Source organism: Convolutriloba macropyga, chromosome 7, assembly GCF_964194025.1.
Source record: "Convolutriloba macropyga chromosome 7, txConMacr16.3, whole genome shotgun sequence".
Classification (NCBI taxonomy): Eukaryota; Metazoa; Xenacoelomorpha; order Acoela; family Convolutidae; genus Convolutriloba; species Convolutriloba macropyga.
The window spans coordinates 54,364,025-54,387,031 of record NC_134474.1 but is presented as its reverse complement, the minus strand read 5'-3'; the positions used below and the strand labels follow the sequence as shown (position 1 = coordinate 54,387,031).

At 35.4% G+C, this 23,007-nt stretch overlaps 1 protein-coding gene across 2 annotated transcripts in view; it reads left to right on the top strand.

The window, feature by feature from the left end:
• The window catches only part of LOC142343162 (mitochondria-eating protein-like), a 38,164-nt gene that overhangs the window by 2,483 nt on the left and 12,674 nt on the right, over positions 1–23,007 (top strand). For both annotated transcript variants that reach the window (XM_075394857.1, XM_075394859.1), the window contains exons 2-5: positions 3,826–3,931; positions 4,580–4,805; positions 13,685–13,780; positions 15,181–15,315. In XM_075394857.1, the coding sequence (XP_075250972.1) occupies positions 3,826–3,931; positions 4,580–4,805; positions 13,685–13,780; positions 15,181–15,315 (563 nt within the window). The remainder of the gene's footprint in view (positions 1–3,825; positions 3,932–4,579; positions 4,806–13,684; positions 13,781–15,180; positions 15,316–23,007) is intronic.

The following is a 23,007-nucleotide window of genomic DNA, read 5'->3' as shown; positions in this document are numbered from 1 at the left end:
GCCTGATTGTAAAAAACTTGCTGAGGATCGACTAAACTTAGAACTGATTTCAACCATGAGTTTCCCAACAAAACATACCTTAACTAATTAGTATGAACCGATTTCAAAAAAGTTTCTGAAAGAATAAAAGAAACCTATTTTCAGTAACTCAATGTTGTTTTCTCTATTGGCGAATAAAAGTTTCTTTTTCGCTATTATTTAATAGTGTTTGAGAGAATTATTTTGTAGTGTTTATGGTGTTCTTATCAGTTGCTTCTTAAGGACACAAATTTACTTTTTTCTACTACACGGCAGACATATTTTTTACATAATGAGAGTAGGAAACGTGTAAACTAATTGAGCAAATAATGAGGCAAAATTCAAAAATCAATCCACATTTTGTTATTTTTGAAAAACACAAAAAATTTGCAGCCATTAAAATGTTTTGTTATTTTCTTAAAATTGTTTTTTCGTTTCACATGTTTTTTATTCTATTTCCGCTAAAATTATACTGAAAGCTAAAATATTTTCGCTGGGGACTCATTTGGAAATCATTGGTATCTGTTAGTACGCAAATGTGCTAAAACGAAGAGAAAAAGAAGAACATTTTGGCCACTCACAAAACTTTAGAAAATTGCATATTGTCCAACACAACAAAAGATCAGTAGCGATATAATGTCTATGGACACGGTAATTGTGGAAATACAAGGAATTCTATATAAAGAATAAAAAACAGGCAAAAAGGCAAATCGAAAAAGAAAAAATTAGAGAGAGAAGTAAAGTGAAGCCATTAAAGAACCAAAATTTCAATGAAAAATTTTTGTATTTTGAATAAATTGATTAATTAATTATTTTTCAACAGCTATGGGATTTTTCTTTTTTAAAAAATATGACTGCAAAAAATCATGAAATCGAAAAAAATATATTAACACCCGCAGTATTAACGCCATTAAGTTCAACAGCTTTTATCGTAGGTCAATATAAACGGTAAGTTCTGCCTCAATGATAAAACAATGATGTTTTAAATTTATAGGCCATCAATCAGACATAACAATAAGTCTATGAAAACGACTATGAAAACGACACCAAAAACATGCAAATAGCTAAAATTCAGTAGAAAAGTGCTAGAAGAAAGTTTTTCTCTGGAAACGTTAGCCACGATGCATTGAAAGTTTTTTTTGAGTAATCTAAATCGAAAATAAGATCAGATTCCAGAAGGAACCAAAATTATAAAAAAATATCCAAAAATATTTAAAAAAAATTTCAAAACTCGTAACATCGAAGTCATAAAACAAAAATTAAAGTTTTAAAAGTCATTAGCTGTCCACTCAAAGCACAAGGCGAGAACAATTGTTCAATTTATGCTCATTGGGAAGCCTATTGCACTTTAAGTCAACGCCTATATGCCAAAGGACTGCAAAAATTTGGTAAAACAAAAAAAGAAAATCAAAATTTCTTTAAATTTTACGAAAACTCAGATATGAAGCCAAAAAAAAACATGACTAATTCCTTGTTAACAGATTTTCTGTTCATTGGGAAAACTTTAATCGTATGAATGTTTTTCATTAACAGAACTCCGATATGAAAAGGGACTAGTCTCTAAGTGACTTAAAGAAAAACAAAAAATTATAAAAAGTTTTCTAAAAAAACAGCTCAAAAAGATTTAATTGTTTTAATAGTACTTTTCCCTATGAGACCAGAACTAGCTTCGTTATTTGCTTTTATGAACACAAAATTGATTTTTCTTGCATTGAAAAATGTAATTATGAATTATTATTATTATTGTAGAAAAAAATCTTGACTTGAACAAAAATATTGAACAAGTATCGCTACTTGCATACTTAAAAAAATGTGAATAGACCAAAAGATTTATTTCCTATTTCTCATTCCAAAACAGACAAACACCAAATTGTTCAGATACACCAGAAAAATGGCTCCTTCAAACAATTTTCTAAACTCTTTCTCTCTCTCTCAATTTTCTAGGCTTGATCACTTAAGTTTATTTTGTGAAGTGACAGACACACCTTTCTTGGTGTCAGTTTACCCGAAAAACGTTTTCATCAACTTTCTGCGGGGATATCCGTGTCTTCTCTACGCTAATTTTTCTAGTAATCAATTTTCATTTTTCGCTCACCAGTAACCTTAGAGCTGTCAAACAACATATGCAGCACGAAGCAAATCACTTCCAAAAATGTTATTCTTAGGAAACTTTTACAGATTCTCCGTTTGAACCGTTCTTTTTCCGTTAATTTTAATATCTGAAACAAGCTTTTCGGAAACAATCACCTGGATAACATTAGTTGCTAGAGTTTTGTAAAATGAACATTTTCCCCCTATATTACAACAAATTAGTTTTGTTTTCATCAAAAATTCTTAAAAAATATTTTTTACTTTTGCTAATTTTCTGTCTATTGTGTGTGAGACCTTTTCGTGCCTGACATTTATTTCTCCTAACACTTATTGTGACAGTTCGCTTTTATAATTCCTAATGAAAAATTATTTATCACTTTCTGAGGGAAACTTTGTCTCGACTCAAACTGTTACTCCATCTTGACTGAAAACTTGGAGCTAATAATGAAATAGGTAATGTGGTTTACAATGATTTATTTGTATTTGATAAGACTAAAGTTTTATTTTAGCGGTACCTGTCTGCTAAAAATAATAAAATATAGAACTTTGCGTGCAGTTCTGCTGAAAAAATTCCCACGGTATCATAAATGACTTGGAGGAAACAAACATGATCTTAGCCAAACTAACTGTTTATTATCTCTTTCAATAAAATGAAAGGGTAAATTTTAAGAAAAGTAACACTAAAGTAGGTGATTTGAAATGATTCTTTATTGATTCTGAAGTAGGTCCAACACTACCTTTTAAAATTGACGACTTCAAATAGTAATGTTTCATTTCTAAAATTATTTAAATCTATTTTCTCTTGTTCACAGTTAACTTCTTCTGTTTGATACACTAGTATGTTTTGTTTAAAGTATCTTAAGCCAAAAGCTGTATCTGTGTTTTGGTTTTTTTAAGACGTAGATGTGCTTTAAGATCAGCAAATGTAAACTCTTACAATTTGTTGTTACTTGTCACAGTTTCACTGAAATTGGTGACATCAATAATGAACTTTCACGGCCCTAAAACAGTTCCTTGAGGAACAACGTGACTTGTTAAAACCAGTGTGAATTGTAACAACCATTCCGAGTGAATTGTTTTCTGTCACCACGAAAACTTTTTAATTAAGTTCATGCTCTCTCCCCGAAATGATACTTTAATAAAAAATTTGAACCCATAATTACTTTCATAAATACGGAGTTGTTTGGTTTCTAAACCTAATTGTGTTTAAAAAGGTAATTAAACGTTTTTAAATGACATCTGCTGGCCTAGTTTTTCGTTTTTATCTTTTATTTAGCTTTGTAGTACCTTGTATACGATTACTATACGACCATTTTACAACTCTCTTGCATAAGACTCACCTGAATTTAAAATATAGCTTTAAAAATAGGTGCTTTCTTGAATATTTTGCCTCGCTTCGTTTTAACAAAAAATTATGAGAGTTTTTAATGACATGAGATTTTTCTTATGTGATCAAAACGCAATTTAGAGTATTTTTTATTACTTTTAGAGCGCAGCTTTTGAATATTTCGAAATATAAAAGTTTCGCATTTAATGATTGATGTTACTCATTTTTATAGATAAAACATCCTTGTAGTAATTTCCCCAAGATGATTGAGTGATTAACTAGCACCAAACTAGTTTTTCAGTCCATGGGTTTGTTTTCTGTCATCTGTTAAGAAATTTGGAGCTAATGTTTATTACTGTTGAGTGTGTAATGAGTTGTGTTGTTTGCAGCTGAACACGTGTGACCAGAACACGACTCAGTGTATAGAATTATTGGAGATGAATGCCAAGATGCAGGGACAACTTTTCAACCTCCTTAGCACAATTGCCATAGAAGGTAATCTCCTCAAAATTATCCTACCTCTCACCATTTACCCCTAATCTAACTATTACGCATTATAGAACTTACGGTATGCCAATAGAGAAACACACAGGCACACAAATTGTTGACAAAAGCTAGAAAAAGTACCTCCTTTTAATACAGGCATCATTTGGAAGATATTCAGCCACTAAAAAAGAAGAGTAGCTGCCGGAAGCTACGTTATTAAAAATCGCAAATATGAACGAAATGTATGCAAAATGAAGTTTAACAATAAAAATAACCAAAAGGTGTGTTATTCTAGACAAAATTTTAGCTAAAATTTACAAAAAAAAAATCTCTGATGATTTGTCTCTTATAGCAGAGGAATTAGATTTAAAATGTTTTTACCCCCATCTGCCCTATTGTTCTTGCATATTTACAAACGAGCTCAATCATGTGCCCTTTAAACAAGCATTAAAAAGAGGTAATATGCATATATAGATATAACTTCATAATATGCAGTAGCTGACTGTCATAGAGGTAATAGGGGGGGGGGGGGGGGGGTGGAATAAAAATACAGGATTCCCTTGGTTTCACAAGAACATTATACAACGCTTATTGTCTTTTCATTCACAACTGGGTAAAAGGTAATTTCATTACCTAACTGAGGTTATAACTGTTCAGGTGGCACTTACGGTGGCTGTGACCCTCTGAAGCGCCGTCTGCTTCCCTGGCTGTCCCAGGGTATCTCAAGAGGGGCGTCTCAGGACACGAGTATGAAGTTGTTGTCCGAGAGCGCACAGAAAGACAAGATGCTGAGAGAGATGACAGACCAGTACGAGATGAAGATCGGCAGACTGGAGTCGGAACTGAAGGATTACAAGTCCTCAAGCGGGGACCTCAAAAATGAGTAAGCGAAATAGTATAAATTCAGGTTTTGATATTAATCTAAAAAATGACCCGGACGCCAGATTTGCAAAGTTTTTTATATGCTTTTCGAGCCTTGATATTAATTAGCTCACTTGGTCTATCGACTCCTTTCAATTAATCGATGACCGCTTAAATCAAAACACAGTTATATACAAATAAAGATTATGTGAAATACTGAAGTAACTTAAAAGCAGAGAAATTACAAACCAGTTGACTTTACAATTAATAATAACCACTAAATCGAGTTAAACACATTTAAATTTACTTATTAAAATAAATTTCCTCCTATTAGCTGATCGTATAGTGTCTACTGAATTTGAAACACCTTGCGAATTCTCATTTTGGATTTATAAATTGAATTCTCAATTCAGATTTATAAGGGGTTAATTTTTACTACTGCTGAACTCCCTATCAAAGTTCTCTAAGTTCGTCTGATAGAAACTAATCTAAGATTATTAGAGGCCAAGCAAGCTAAATAACAATGAAGTTGTTATTTGACAGACTTTACAGTTTGTATTTTTTAGGGCCACTTTAGTTTTGCTTTTGTTTTTTCTTGTGATTTTCTGCGAAATACACTAAAAGCGATGTAATTGTTTTAATGGTAAAAATATGTTATCTGAAGTAGTCTGTTGGAGTTATTGTGTCTAATGATTTTGGTGAACTTGACACTAACAAGTTGAAATTTTTGTAGTTTTCTTATCTTTATGTTGTTCTATTGCTGAGTACCAATACTGGCAGGTCTCATTGCAATTTTAAGTTGTAAATGATGCTAAAGAATGTTCTCAGTTTAAAATATTTTGCAATCATTACTTTGAAACTATTTGTTTTAGCTTAAATTTTAGTAAAACTTTCAGTTTTGGCTATAGATTTCCCTTTTTCAGTAGTTTTGTCAAAGTGTGAAAAATGGATTGTCTCATTGATTCAAGTGACGAAATTTTACAAAAATATTAATAGTTTGAGCTCAAAGTTTTTTTTAATGACTGGAGGTTTTATGTCTTCAACCATATATGTGAATTTTGAGATCCCACTGTTGTTATTATTTTGTTCTCTTAACTCCTAATCTGAATTATTTAAGTCCTTAGATAATTTAAAATTCTCAATTCATTTTTAATTGTGAGTGTAGAGGTAGTTAAGTTATTTCAAATATTCATTATAACTCTCAGTTGATCTGATAGAGTCTAGTCTAAAATGATTAGAGGCCGACCAATTGTTATATGACAGACTTTAGATTAAAATTTATTTATAAATCGCGAAAAAATAGTTTTTTTCTTAAAAAGAATTAATTTTGCATATTGCAAATTTGCCTTAGAGTTGTTAATACCAGTCCATCAAATTTTAATAATCTTCAAACTAGTGGAATAAAGAAAAATATGAAAAATTGTGTCAGCCTTTTTTCGTATGCACGTCTATCCTTTTAAAGAATGAATAGAAAATTTAAATTACAAAACATGAAGTTTTTAGTCTATAAAATGCAATGGGTTTTTCTTAATGGTGCCTAGATGCTGATTTGTGAATTGGTCTGTAGGCAAGTAGTGATTTTGTCGATTTGACACCAAGTGGTTTCATTTAGATTTTGTAAACTTAGTAATATATTTTATAGTATTGTTATGTCACTGAGTCCCTATTTTTTGAGGTCTTGTTGAAGATTGGACAGGTTCCAATTAGCATAAATTTTATCTTTTTTTAGATAATTTATTGCAAAGAAACAACGTGTGTTAGTAAAAGAATGTTATTTTTTGAGTTTTGACTTTTGTTGCTCTTTGTTCGGTACGTTCCGTGAGGCTTGTAGAAAGTTTAAAAAATATCTGATCAATTCCAGTACTGGCATAAAAGAAACTCATTAATGGATGTTGTTTTTTTTACTGGACACCAAAGGTTTTGATTAAACATAAGTGAAATTTGGGTACTGACCGTTTTCGTTCTTTTGTAGCCCTTCTTTTTCGGTCTCAATCATTAAAGTCTTCATAAGTCAATAATAAGGCAAATTTGGCTAGAATTTTTTTCGCAAATGATATCTAATCTTGTATATAATGAGTATTTTATTATTGACTTCAATTACTTCAATGAAAGTTTCGGAGCTTTGAGTAATTGCACCTTTTGATTGTGGTCTTTTGACAACAAATGCCTTTTATTGTTTGATATATTATGCAACTGTTTCTGGGCTGTTTGATCAGCAATGGCTTACAATGAGACCGATAAGCCAAGTGAAACCATTAAAATATATTTTGGAGATGTGCAAATCTGCAAAATTTACAAATGCGCTCACATTTTGATAGTTTTAATTGACAATTGTACTACTCGACATTTCTATTCAAATAAAGCTAAAATTAATGCAGTATACAAAAACAATATAATAAAATATTGCAGTCGGAGCACCATTTTGTTCTGTTGCTGAGTACCAATACTGGCAGGTCTCATTGCAATTTTAAGTTGTAAATGATGCTAAAGAATGTTCTCAGTTTAAAATATTTTGCAATCATTACTTTGAAACTATTTGTTTTAGCTTAAATTTTAGTAAAACTTTCAGTTTTGGCTATAGATTTCCCTTTTTCAGTAGTTTTGTCAAAGTGTGAAAAATGGATTGTCTCATTGATTCAAGTGACGAAATTTTACAAAAATATTAATAGTTTGAGCTCAAAGTTTTTTTTAATGACTGGAGGTTTTATGTCTTCAACCATATATGTGAATTTTGAGATCCCACTGTTGTTATTATTTTGTTCTCTTAACTCCTAATCTGAATTATTTAAGTCCTTAGATAATTTAAAATTCTCAATTCATTTTTAATTGTGAGTGTAGAGGTAGTTAAGTTATTTCAAATATTCATTATAACTCTCAGTTGATCTGATAGAGTCTAGTCTAAAATGATTAGAGGCCGACCAATTGTTATATGACAGACTTTAGATTAAAATTTATTTATAAATCGCGAAAAAATAGTTTTTTTCTTAAAAAGAATTAATTTTGCATATTGCAAATTTGCCTTAGAGTTGTTAATACCAGTCCATCAAATTTTAATAGTCTTCAAACTAGTGGAATAAAGAAAAATATGAAAAATTGTGTCAGCCTTTTTTCGTATGCACGTCTATCCTTTTAAGAATGAATAGAAAATTTAAATTACAAAACATGAAGTTTTTAGTCTATAAAATGCAATGGGTTTTTCTTAATGGTGCCTAGATGCTGATTTGTGAATTGGTCTGTAGGCAAGTAGTGATTTTGTCGATTTGACACCAAGTGGTTTCATTTAGATTTTGTAAACTTAGTAATATATTTTATAGTATTGTTATGTCACTGAGTCCCTATTTTTTGAGGTCTTGTTGAAGATTGGACAGGTTCCAATTAGCATAAATTTTATCTTTTTTTAGATAATTTATTGCAAAGAAACAACGTGTGTTAGTAAAAGAATGTTATTTTTTGAGTTTTGACTTTTGTTGCTCTTTGTTCGGTACGTTCCGTGAGGCTTGTAGAAAGTTTATAAAATATCTGATCAATTCCAGTACTGGCATAAAAGAAACTCATTAATGGATGTTGTTTTTTTTACTGGACACCAAAGGTTTTGATTAAACATAAGTGAAATTTGGGTACTGACCGTTTTCGTTCTTTTGTAGCCCTTCTTTTTCGGTCTCAATCATTAAAGTCTTCATAAGTCAATAATGAGGCAAATTTGGCTAGAATTTTTTTCGCAAATGATATCTAATCTTGTATATAATGAGTATTTTATTATTGACTTCAATTACTTCAATGAAAGTTTCGGAGCTTTGAGTAATTGCACCTTTTGATTGTGGTCTTTTGACAACAAATGCCTTTTATTGTTTGATATATTATGCAACTGTTTCTGGGCTGTTTGATCAGCAATGGCTTACAATGAGACCGATAAGCCAAGTGAAACCATTAAAATATATTTTGGAGATGTGCAAATCTGCAAAATTTACAAATGCGCTCACATTTTGATAGTTTTAATTGACAATTGTACTACTCGACATTTCTATTCAAATAAAGCTAAAATTAATGCAGTATACAAAAACAATATAATAAAATATTGCAGTCGGAGCACCATTTTGTTCTGTTGCTGAGTACCAATACTGACAGGTCTCATTGCAATTTTAAGTTGTAAATGATGCTAAAGAATGTTCTCAGTTTAAAATATTTTGCAATCATTACTTTGAAACTATTTGTTTTAGCCTTAATTTTAGTAAAACTTTCAGTTTTGGATATAGATGTCCCTTTTTCAGTAGTTTTGTCAAAGTGTGAATAATGGATTGTCTCATTGATTCAAGTAACAAAACTTTACAAAAATATCAATAGTTTGAGCTCAAAGTTTATTTTTTTATGACTGGAGGCTTTATGTCTTCAACCATATATGTGAATTTTGAGATCCCACTGTTGTTATTATTTTGTTCTCGTAACTCTTAATCTGAATTATTTAAGTCCTTAGATATTTTAATATTAAATTCTCAATTCAATTTTATTTGTGAGTGTAGAGGTAGTTATGTTATTTCAAATATTCATTATAACTCTAAGTTGATCTGATAGAGTCTAGTCTAAAATGATTAGAGGCCGACCAATTGTTATATGACAGACTTTAGATTAAAATTTATTTATAAATCGCGAAAAAATAGTTTTTTTCTTAAAAAGAATTAATTTTGCATATTGCAAATTTGCCTTAGAGTTGTTAATACCAGTCCATCAAATTTTAATAGTCTTCAAACTAGTGGAATAAAGAAAAATATAAAAAATTGTGTCAGCCTTTTTTCGTATGCACGTCTATCCTTTTAAAGAATGAATAGAAAATTTAAATTACAAAACATGAAGTTTTTAGTCTAGCAAATGCCATGGGTTTTTCTTAATGGTGCCTAGATGCTGATTTGTGAATTGGTCTGTAGGCAAGTAGTGATTTTGTCGATTTGACACCAAGTGGTTTCATTTAGATTTTGTAAACTTAGTAATTTATTTTATAGTATTGTTATGTCACTGAGTCCCTATTTTTTGAGGTCTTGTTGAAGATTGGACAGGTTCCAATTAGCATAAATTTTATCTTTTTTTAGATAATTTATTGCAAAGAAACAACGTGTGTTAGTAAAAGAATGTTATTTTTTGAGTTTTGACTTTTGTTGCTCTTTGTTCGGTACGTTCCGTGAGGCTTGTAGAAAGTTTAAAAAATATCTGATCAATTCCAGTACTGGCATAAAAGAAACTCATTAATGGATGTTGTTTTTTTTACTGGACACCAAAGGTTTTGAATAAACATAAGTGAAATTTGGGTACTGACAGTTATCGTTCTTTTGTTGCCCTTCTTTTTCGGTCTCAATCATTAAAGTCTTCATAAGTCAATAATGAGGCAAATTTGGCTAGAATTTTTTTCGCAAATGATATCTAATCTTGTATATAATGAGTATTTTATTATTGACTTCAATTACTTCAATGAAAGTTTCGGAGCTTTGAGTAATTGCACCTTTTGATTGTGGTCTTTTGACAACAAATGCCTTTTATTGTTTGATATATTATGCAACTGTTTCTGGGCTGTTTGATCAGCAATGGCTTACAATGAGACCGATAAGCCAAGTGAAACCATTAAAATATATTTTGGAGATGTGCAAATCTGCAAAATTTACAAATGCGCTCACATTTTGATAGTTTTAATTGACAATTGTACTACTCGACATTTCTATTCAAATAAAGCTAAAATTAATGCAGTATACAAAAACAATATAATAAAATATTGCAGTCGGAGCACCATTTTGTTCTGTTGCTGAGTACCAATACTGACAGGTCTCATTGCAATTTTAAGTTATAAATGATGCTAAATAATGTTCTCAGTTTAAAATATTTTGCATTCATTACTTTGAAACTATTTGTTTTAGCTTTAATTTTAGTAAAACTTTCAGTTTTGGATATAGATGTCCCTTTTTCAGTAGTTTTGTCAAAGTGTGAATAATGGATTGTCTCATTGATTCAAGTAACAAAACTTTACAAAAATATCAATAGTTTGAGCTCAAAGTTTTTTTTTTATGACTGGAGGTTTTATGTCTTCAACCATATATGTGAATTTTGAGATCCCACTGTTGTTATTATTTTGTTCTCTTAACTCCTAATCTGAATTATTTAAGTACTTAGATAATTTAAAATTCTCAATTCATTTTTAATTGTGAGTGTAGAGGTAGTTAAGTTATTTCAAATATTCATTATAACTCTAAGTTGATCTGATAGAATCTAGTCTAAAATGATTAGAGGCCAACCAATTGTTATATGACAGACTTTAGATTAAAATTTATTTATAAATCGCGAAAAAATAGTTTTTTTTCTTAAAAAGAATTAATTTTGCATATTGCAAATTTGCCTTAGAGTTGTTAATACCAGTCCATCAAATTTTAGTAGTCTTCAAACTAGTGGAATAAAGAAAACTGTAAAAAATTGTGTCCTCCTTTTTTCGTATGCACGTCTATTCCTTTAAAGAATGAATAGAAAATTTAAATTACAAAACATGAAGTTTTTAGTCTAGCAAATGCAATGGGTTTTTCTTAATGGTGCCTAGATGCTGATTTGTGAATTGGTCTGTAGGCAAGTAGTGATTTTGTCGATTTGACACCAAGTGGTTTCATTTAGATTTTGTAAACTTAGTAATTTATTTTATAGTATTGTTATGTCACTGAGTCCCTATTTTTTGAGGTCTTGTTGAAGATTGGACAGGTTCCAATTAGCATAAATTTTATCTTTTTTTAGATAATTTATTGCAAAGAAACAACGTGTGTTAGTAAAAGAATGTTATTTTTTGAGTTTTGACTTTTGTTGCTCTTTGTTTGGTACGTTCCGTGAGGCTTGTAGAAAGTTTAAAAAATATCTGATCAATTCCAGTACTGGCATAAAAGAAACTCATTAATGGATGTTGTTTTTTTTACTGGACACCAAAGGTTTTGAATAAACATAAGTGAAATTTGGGTACTGACCGTTTTCGCTCTTTTGTTGCCTTTTTCTTTCGGTCTCAATCATTAAAATCTTCATAAGTCAATAATGAGGCAAATTTGGCTATAATTTTTTTCGCAAATGACATCTAATCATGGATATAATGAGTATTTTATTATTGACTTCAATTACTTCAATGAAATTTTCGGAGCTTTGAGTAATTGCAACTTTTGATTGTGGTCTTTTGACAACGAATAACTTTTATTGTTTGATATTTTATGCAACTGTTTTTGGGCTGTTTGATCAGCAATGGCTTACAATGAGACCGATAAGCCAAGTGAAACCATTAAAATATATTTTGGAGATGTGCAAATCTGCAAAATTTACAAATGCACTCACACTTTGATAGTTTTAATTGACAATTGAACTACTCGACATTTCTATTCAAATAAAGCTAAAACTAATGCAGTATACAAAAACAATTTATTAAAATATTGCAGTCGGAGCACCATTTTCTTCTAATTAATTTTGTTGCTTATGGTTTCATCAAGTACTTCTTGACGTGGTTTTGCCTGTACTCAAGAAATTGCTGCCAATTTTATTGAAAAAGGCCGAAAAATTTTAGCAAAATTGATTTCTTTTTCTTATCACATTAGAGCCTTTAGAAAATCCGATTTGAAGCACTCTCTCCCATTTATTACAAATTTGAAACTGAGTTCACAACTAATCTGAGTTAAAAATACTCGAAATGCTCGTTGCCTAAAATTTCTTTCGTGTCCATTGCAACAATTTGTGTGTATGTGTATGAATTTTATGGTTTACAGCGTCATGTGCTTCAACTTTCTCGAAACATAACTATTTGTTTTATTTTTTTTGGTTTCAATTTTGTAGAAAAGATAAACTCTTTTATTAGAAAAAACTTTTTTTTTCACTATTCCGTTCAGATAAAAAATAGTCCTTGTCAATTGAAGCCGCATTAAAACCTCATGCAATAATTAGTCCTAGAGAAATGCTCTCAGTAGTTATACTTTGGAAAAGTAAACAATGACTCGCAAATAAATATTGAGTTTCGTTTATATATTTAACGAAAGTGTGATATTTGGAAATGCAAATTCCCAACAATGTTTTAGGCTCTTCTCAATTTTATGTCCAGATTAAAACCGTTGACTAATTGCTCCATCAGTGTTTTTTTCGCACAAAGCTGAAATAATTTAAATTTTCCCTACCATCATGTGCACGTCATCTCAATAGACCAACACAAATCAGCGTAAACAAGTCTTTTAAGATTATTTTTAATTCTGTCCAGAATAAAGTCTGTATAAACGGGTTTTTCTGAGAAAAATGGTTATAATTTTATTGAAAATTGTACAGATTTTTGTATCTTATTAGATTTTTGGTCAAAATGTGGCTAGAGGGTATTCCAGACATAGCCTGCTGACCTGAATTTTGTGCAAATATGCCTTTTTCAAGGGCAATTTTTTAGGGTAGTAGTAAACCCATCGTTTGTGACCCAATATGGTCCGATCACAGAACATCGTCTGAAATGACGTAACGGAAATTTTTATGAGGGTAGAGCATTCAAAAATCTTAAAACTGAATCAATGTTGTGAAATTAAGCTGCCTGACAAGGTTGTGTAAATTATGTAAAACAAGATATCAAATTGGTTCAATTTATGACGTGTTTAAGAATAAGGACCCTGGTGTTTGCGTGAGTTTCATTTCAATCTTCATATCCTTTCTCATTCAAAATAGATGCCCGTACTTCAATGCATGCTCAGTTCTTAGCTGCGTAACCTTGTTATAAATTAGATATCGGGTGTTTAAGGGTTGCAGACGAATTTGATAATAAATATCAAACATTTCTGAGGTTTGAAGATTTCTCTCAAGGTTGACGGCCATCACAACTGTTATTCTAGCCTCAATAATTGAGAATGGGTTTTGAATTGATGTTGGTGTTTTGTATAGATTAGAGGAGACGAGGAACGAACTGCAGTTGACAAAGAAGTCTGCCTCGGGTGACCTTGCCTTGACTGAAGACGAACTGCTCAAACTGCGCAACGAGTGAGTCCAATTTCCTCCGCAGTTAATCCTATTGTTGCATAACATCCTGGACATTTAAACATGACACGACGTTTCAAATAAATGACACCAAAATTGTGTATCATGTTGACGACAAATGAAATTAACACAAGCAAAATGAAAGTATTCACTGATAACTCAGTTCTAGTTGACGGACTAACTTTCATTGTAACATTCAGGGAGCATGTTACAATGAAATTGCATGGTTTGTCGTCTTTTTGAAACAAAATACGGTGTCGCCCACTTATCGTCCTGTTGATGGGGCCCCCATGCAATTCTAGTAAAATTACTGCGACTATTATATTAGAAATCTGACTGTTATATTGTGCAAGATTCTCGACAAAGATCACTATCTTGTAAAATCATTTTCTCAATTCAAACACCACACGGCTCTGTTACCATGTTGATTGCAGGAGATGCTAAATTGAAGGCACCGCGTAAAAAATTTATTTGATCTCATAAGTGCTGGCCAAGCTGCTGGAGAATTTTGTTTTGAAAGATGTCTCACAATGGGATCCGGGAAACCCCCTGAAATTTTGTTTCTCGTTGTCTCACCAATGAGCGGGCATCTTAAATAGTCCTTTAAATCATTGTAATCATAGGTGTTCTTAAAGACGAATTATTAAGGCCCAAGAAATCAGTTGATTGGTACCCGGAATAGCACTGGTTACGGCTTAACATTGAAGCAATTTCTGATTTAAAGAGAAAATATGAAAAGAACAACAATGCCCGTACGGAATATCAACAACCTATGATTCAGAGGTTTTCTCTGCCATGTTGTAGAATCGGCTTCTTCACTTAGTCGCTCATTGATTTATCATGTAACCTCGTAAAAAAAGTAAAACAGTGTTTTAATTTCCCTTGAGAACGATTGTTACATATTATGTCCCAAAAAGACATTAACTGGAAACTGAAACTTGAAGAAAAGACATTTGCAGTTTAAGTGGATCAAATATTTTTTGCACATTTTACAGAATAAACACCAGTTCTTCAACACCAAAAACACTCAAAGGAAAGCAACAACTAGCTTATATTTCACGGTAAAGTTTTTCCTTCAAAAAGTGATCACATTTTTACTATATTTAAAATCAGATCTGCCCAGTGTTTTCAACCCACATCTGAAAACTGCAAAAGTTGATCTCTGTTACTTATTGCATACTGTTTGTAATCCCGGATCATAGTAGCATTGTAACACAGCGATGGACCATAGTTTTTCAATTCTGTGTACTACTTTTACTCTGACCGCTACTTTTACTGTTTTATTCTGACCAGTACTATTATCATGTCATTTTTAAGACTTTTCGTGGTAGAATACAGAATAAAATGTGAAAAAAATCATATGACGTTGCACAAAAACGGTTATGTTGCAATTTATGTTGTAGCCTGGACAATGCTCAGAACGAGATCCGCCGACTGAAGAGCAGTTCCCTTTTGGTGGACGACTACGAGAGTCAGATCAGAAGACTGAAGAGTGAAGTGAACGTACTCAGAGACGAAAAATCACTCCTACTCACTGGGCACGCAACATTTACCATCTGTAAAGGAACCAAGTTCCTTTATATTTTATCTCCCCCCACACCCTCATTTTCCTCCCCCCACCTACACTTTCGTCCTCCAAAACCCTTTCGTTTCATGATTTTCATTCCCCCAACCTATTTTCGTTGAAGCGTTTTATATGTTGATTTTATTGAAGAAGTCAGAAGTGGTTGACGTTCACTTTCAATATTATTTATAGTAAGGGATTTCCCGTTTTTGACCATAACTTGTGTGCCAATGGCGCGAATTATGATGTATTTATAGAGCTTGATTTGCTACCATAGTTGCGACTTTCAGAAATACAAATATTAATGAAAAGTTGTCTTGGTATGCAAGACTTAGGCCGAAGAGCATAAACATTTCTGGCGTATCCTAGGGTCAAAAAAGGACCTTTGAAACTTGCTCGACGCAGACTGGGGAATTTTTGATTTTATAGGGGGGAATTTAGACATTTGACGCTTAGCACATTTTAAACTCTGGTTTTGATAACTTCACACTTTTTAATCAAAAACATCACAATCACAAATGATCCAACTGATTTATAATCTGGCCCTAGAAGTGAAGACTGAGATGAGAGTTCTCCTGAAAAGGATGCTTGCGTGGGATGCCTAGTCACGACAGATGGGCTGGTCTTGCTTGCGGATTTGAATGTCTTCATTTCAAAGGCTGGATTTTAATAGGCGACTAGTTATCGTTGGATCAATATAGTATCTTTCCGCATTAGTTTTGAAAGGAGTAGGTCCTCCTCTAGGTGAAATTTAAAGCACCACCAACACACACATTAACTTAGGATTAGTTGCAAGGCCTGGTATGCCCTTGCTACCTTAAGGTTTATAGGAACGTGAAGTTATCCCCCCACCAGTGTCAGTAGACACACACAATAGTCGAAAGTTAACCACCACAGGTTAGTGTTCCTTCTGTCGCGCTCGAGAATCAAATAGGCAACCAGACAAACATAAAATTTATCTAAGTTTGTAAGAATTTCACTGATTAGTGGAAAAGTTTAACTCTATGCAACTTCTGATTAGCATAATATCTGTATCAAACATCACTTAGTTATAGCGACAAGCATAAACATAGCAATCAAACATTAAACAAAAGCATTAGCTAAGCACAGTAAGCAACAGCCTCATTTAAATAATAGGTTTAACATAACAAAAACTAGAATAGGGCTGTTACAAGGAAACATAGTGCAGTAACAGTGCAGTATATTGCAGTAACTTTGTAAAATAAGAAAAGTCTTCTAACACAATCAACATGCCAAACAAGTCCAAAGCATCATCAACAGCAAAGAACAGCCTCAAGCAACAACTTCAGCTGAAAGTGATAGAGTGGAACGCAGTAAAAGACCTCTTTGAAGAACAAAGCAATAGTAACGAAGGTCTAAGCATACTACGTGAAACTTTGGAACTTTTGAGGTCTCAAAAAGAGCAGTTGGACAGAAGTTGCAGTGAACTCATGAGGCTACAGCTAACAAGTGAAGAGTTGACAAGACTTGCTAATGAATCTGCTGAAAGAAACATAACCATGCTGAAATGCAAACAGAGAGCAAAAGCACACAGAACGGATGCAAGTGACACTGAATCTGCTTTCAACACATCAGCAGCGCCTTCCCCTAATCTACTGAGAAAACAGTACCCTTTACGCAATAGAGCAATGAAACAAATGAAACATCAGTTGGCAAGCCGCAACAATCAGGAAACAAACAAAGCTGACTCGTCCGACTCTGAAGACCCTGATAATTCTCAACCCGTTTTTAACATTGAAGAGAGAGGAAGGAACAGAGAATTTCTCACAGGGGCCTTGAGAATAGATGAGGGCTGGCAAAATTCAATTCGATCAAGAGAAGAGAACCATGTTCGAGGACAGATCCAACATGAGAGTGAGGGTAGAGCTGGGCATTTGCAACAACCACTTTCTTTTCACATCAATAGCCAAGCTGGTCCTACCATGAGCCATAGGTACACACCACAAAATCAACAACCACTTAACAGTTGTACCGGGCATGAAGTACACTATAACAACGGCTCTAACAACAACCTATACAATGGCTTCCCGAGTTTCCCGAGTTCTCCACCAGACTGGATGCAACACCAGGCACTGATGATACAGAACACAATGAGTTTGCCCAAGATATCAATTGATAATTTCACAGGTGATCCTTTGAAATGGCACCAGTGGTTCAGCTTCTTCAAAGCGACCATTCACAACAACAGTGGCCTCTCAGACGCTCAAAAAATGACATACCTCCAAAACTCTGTAACACATAAGGCAAGAGATTCCATAAGTGGATACTCATACAATGGGGACTACTACCATGAAGCTATCGCTGAAGCTGCCCTCAAGTCTTCAGCCGTCCTGAGAATGGCCAGAGACAAACTGAACGCTACCATGATAATCAGATGGAATCACCACACAAGAAGCCAAGCCTTGCTGCAACCTAACCTTACCCACTTTGCTGATTGGATTGGCTCCTACGCAGAGGCGTGTGAGGACATCTCCCCACAACGGAACCAGAGAACCAGAGTGAACAGTTCTTCTAGAAGGGGGCCACCAGATGTGTCATGTCAACTCTGCTCACAAAACCACAACCTTGGTCGATGTCCCGAATACTTGGAAAAGTCAGTGCATGACCGACAGTGTTGTGTGAGAAGGTTCAATCTCTGCCCTAACTGTCTAAGAGGTCATGAAAAGGGTCTCTGTCAATCAAAAACAAGGTGCCTTGTGGACAGATGCAATGGCTTCCATCACTCAACACTCCATAGGACAGATGCAAGGCAGATGCAACAATATGCACAACCAAATGGGAACTGGAACCAAAACTCACAAAATAACTTCAGACCCCAAACCTACCAAAACCAGTCAAACTATGGACGTAACTTTAACAATGAAAACCAAAGGCAGCAGACGAGTTCAAACTACAACCATCAGAGTGAAACTCAAAACAGACATGGTGGATCTAACAGCAGTACTTCACACAGGGGCAACTGGAACAAAAATGGTTTTCACCCTCAGCCAATGAACACGCAGAACGACAACAACAACAGACAGCAGAATAGCAATCAACGCACTGTGGCTCAGCAGCAGGCAACTACTCCGCAACAAAACTACACCTGCAGCAACCAGCAGGCGACTTCTTGGATCAGACCGCAGATTCAGTTGCAGGCAATACCAGTAACACTTTTCAACAGAGATCTTTGCATTGAAACCTACGCATTGCTGGACAGTGGCAGTGACAATACTCAAATAACACAGAAGGTTGCTGATGCACTTCAAGTTCAACAACCAAAAGACATAACCCTACCACTAGCTTCACTTAATGGTGAACACTCAGTCAAAACAGCAGATGTCATGATCGGCATAGGAGCTTTGTACAGCAGTTGTCCTGTGATCAGAATCCCTGTGTACGCAACAGCAATGGACGAGTTTCGCATGCCAAGAGTTCAAATTGAAATGTTGAATGAGATCCGCAGAGACCATTCTCACCTCCAGAGCATAAGATTTCCAACAATCAGGGACAACCGGATCGGAATACTGATTGGAGCAGACGCATTCACAGCAACAGTTCCCAGACAGTTCACAACGGGACCCACTGGTACACCATACGGAGTCAACACTCTGCTTGGCTGGACACTGACAGGGCCCATTCCTCAGAGGTACACACAGAAGAGGGTCGGACAGTCAAACAGCACAAACATAACACTTTTCAATCATATCAATAGACGGCAAGACGATCCAGATGAAGATCTTCTCCAGCTCTTCTGGACAATTGAAGGAGTGAACTTCAATCAGTGTTCTTCAAAGGGACAGTCTTCAGATGACAAGGAGGCGGTTTCCATCCTCAATGATACCATAAGACACATTGGTGACAGATACCAGATTGGACTTCCATGGAAGAAAGACATCACACTACCTAACAACTACTTCATGGCCAAAGTTCAGTGGCACGCTCTGCAGCAGAGGTTGGAGAGGGACACAAACTTGAGAGACCGCTATGAGGAAACAATCAAAAAAGATTTGGATAAAAACTACATCACAACTGCAGACCCCAGTTGCAGACACTCTGTCTGGAACCTTCCCCATCACCCAGTGATCAACAAACAGAAACCAGACAAAATCCGCAGAGTCACAAACGCTGCTTCCAAATATAAGGGACTCTCACTCAATGATGCATTGCTGACAGGGCCGGATCTAGTCTGCAACCTGCATGGCCTTCTTCTCCGCTTCAGACAGTACTCAGTGGCAATCACAGCGGACATGGAGGCAATGTTCATGCAGATTGGCATCCAACCAAAAGACCAAGACTATCTCCGTTTTCTCTGGACAGAGGATGGCAATGAAAAGATCTTCAAATACAATCGACTCATTTTTGGAGCCACATGCTCACCTTCTTGTGCGATATTTGTTCTGCAGAAGTGTGCAAATGACCACAAACAGGAACATCCAGAGGCCTACACATCAATCATGCAGCAGTTCTACATGGATGATTTCATGCAGACCTACCCTTCTGAAGAGGAGGCCCGCAGAAGTGCAGAGGAGATCAAAACTGTTTTACATACAGGAGGATTCAATCTGACGAAGTTCTTGAGCAACAGACCAGCCGCATTAGAAAACCTACTGGAAGAAGACAAGGCGGAAATGAAAGCCCAAAGAATCCTTGGTCAGACGTGGGACCCCAAAACTGACAAGTTGATGTTTGCAAAACCGAAGTTTCTCTACACAGGACAACAGATGACCCAAAGAAAGGTTCTTTCAATGGCAGCTTCTCTGTTCGATCCAATCGGACTGATATCACCCTTTGCCATCAGAATTAGATGCAGCCTCCAAAGAATCATTAAAGAGGGAAGAAACTGGGATCAACCTGTGTCAGAATGCTACCAACAGGAACTACAGGAGTGGATGGATGAGTTCGACAACATGACTCCAATTGAAATTCCTAGATGCTTGATTCCCAGCACCAATGGAACCCATCAACTTCACACGTTCACTGATGCCTCAATGAGTGCAATTGCTGCCAGGGTTTATGTGAGGACAACGAACGCCGATGGATCTTCCACATCCCGATATGTGATCAGTAAAACAAAAGTGGCACCGATCAAGCAGTTGAGCATTCCAAAACTGAAATTGGAAGCTGCAACACTTGGAGCAGAGCTAGCTGGGTTCTGTGAGAGCGAGATGACAACTACAATAAGTTCAAAACACTTTTGGACAGACAGCACCGCTACACTTGGTTGGATCCAATCCAAGCAAAGACAGAAAATGTACATTGCCAACAGATTAACCAAAATTCACGAGAATTCCAACCAAGAGAATTGGAGACACATCCCTGGAAAGATGAATCCCGCTGACTATGGAACACGAGGCCTCACCCCATCAGACATACCAAAGCTGTGGCTCCAACCACCGGACTTTCTGAGCAAACCTCAAGACTCTTGGAATTTTGCCGAGGACAGTGATCCCCACATATGCGCCACACAAGCGACACAACTTCAGACGCCGGTCATTGAGGTTGACAAACTTTCAACATGGAGTCGACTGCTCAACTCTACTAGAATGGTGTTCCAGGCAATAAGACGCTTCAGGGCAAAAGTTCGAACTAGAAGACAAAACGAATCACCTGAGACATCCAACACTAACATTTTTGCATCAGATGAGAACAGGGCAAGGAACTACTTCATTAAAATGTCCCAAAACGAGCTGTTCTCAGGAACAATTTCTGCACTGTTGAAGGGAGGCAATCTTGAGAAAGGAGACAAGCTGATGCCCTTCACACCCTTTCTGGATGAAGACGGACTCTTGAGGGTAGGAGGAAGACTCAAAAAGGCACCTCTAACCTACAATGCAAAACATCCGCTTCTTCTCCATAGCAGGAGCAAAATTGCAAGACTGTTGATTGAAAAAGCGCACCATGACTGTGGCCATCAGGGTGTGGAACATGTGAAGGCTCACCTGCAACAGACTTTCTTGATGATTGGATTGAGAAAAGTGCTGCGAAGTCTGGGGAAATACCGTTTCATTTGCAGACGATGGAGGGCAGACAATGTGAGACCTAAGATGGCCGATCTTCCTGAATTCAGATTTCCAGATGCAAACAAGCAGTACCCTTTCGTCAACGCAGGAATGGACATGTTTGGACCTTTCTACATTGAGGACAAGAGAGAGGGCACCCAGATGCACTGCGTCTGCTTGTTCACATGCCTGGTCACCAGAGCTGTCCACCTAGAAGTGTGCCATGACCTCTCAACTGATTGCCTTCTCATGACAATCCGCAGATTTGTCTCACGACGTGGATACCCTGACCTCATTGCGAGTGACAATGGCAAAAACTTCATTGGAGCCAACCAAGCAATGAAGTTAAAGTTCCAGAGAAGCTACAAGCCAGACAATGAGTAGATCAGACTGCAATTGGCTCAACAGAACATTCAGTGGACTTTCAACCCTCCATTGTCACCACACTTCGGAGGAGTCTGGGAGAGGCTGATACAGACCGCGAAGAGGAGTCTACTAATAGTGCTGGGCAGTCGGAAACTAACACTCTCAGTTTTCCAGACAGTTGTGGCAGAGGCCGAGGCAATTTTGAACTCCAGGCCATTAACTCATGTGGGCTGCAGCATCTCAGATGAGGGACCACTTACTCCGAATCACTTCCTCCTTCGCCGACCTCACATGTGTTTGAAACCTCTTGTGAACAGCAACCAGCGGTTCTCCACTAAGGACTTCAAGTTGACGCAGACACTACTTGATCACTACTGGAGCAGGTTGCTGAAGGAATATTTTCATGAGCTCAACAATAGAACGAAGTGGCAAAGATCACATGATGAGCTGGATGAAGGTGACATTGTGTGGGTGCTCAAGGAGTTCACACCCAGAGGCATCTGGCCTCTTGGGAAGATTGTGAAAGCACACAGAGGTTCAGACGGGATAGCCAGGAGTTTCGACATCCAGACGGCTACAGGAATGGTACAAAGACTGTGCGCCGTGTGTTCCCACAATCGTCAGGTGCGCCGGAGGGTCACTGAAACAAGTTCATCGAAACACACGCACACACTCACACACACACACACAAAACTCAATGTCGGAATGAAAACTTTTTGCTTTATTGTGTTTACATTTTCATATCAAATGCTTGCTTTTGTTGCTGGGAGTGTAAAGGAACCAAGTTCCTTTATATTTTATCTCCCCCCACACCCTCATTTTCCTCCCCCCACCTACACTTTCGTCCTCCAAAACCCTTTCATTTCATGATTTTCATTCCCCCAACCTATTTTCGTTGAAGCGTTTTATATGTTGATTTCATTGAAGAAGTCAGAAGTGGTTGACGTTCACTTTCAATATTATTTATAGTAAGGGATTTCCCGTTTTTGACCATAACTTGTGTGCCAATGGCGCGAATTATGATGTATTTATAGAGCTTGATTTGCTACCATAGTTGCGACTTTCAGAAATACAAATATTAATGAAAAGTTGTCTTGGTATGCAAGACTTAGGCCGAAGAGCATAAACACCATCCAACTCCCCTACAAATATATTAAAATTACTATTGTGCTAACTCGTACAATTTTGAATTGTGAATTATAATACCAATTATGATGTTTTATTATAGTGCAACTAACTATAGTCTATCGGTTAATAGTATATATATGTATATATATATATATATATATATATATATA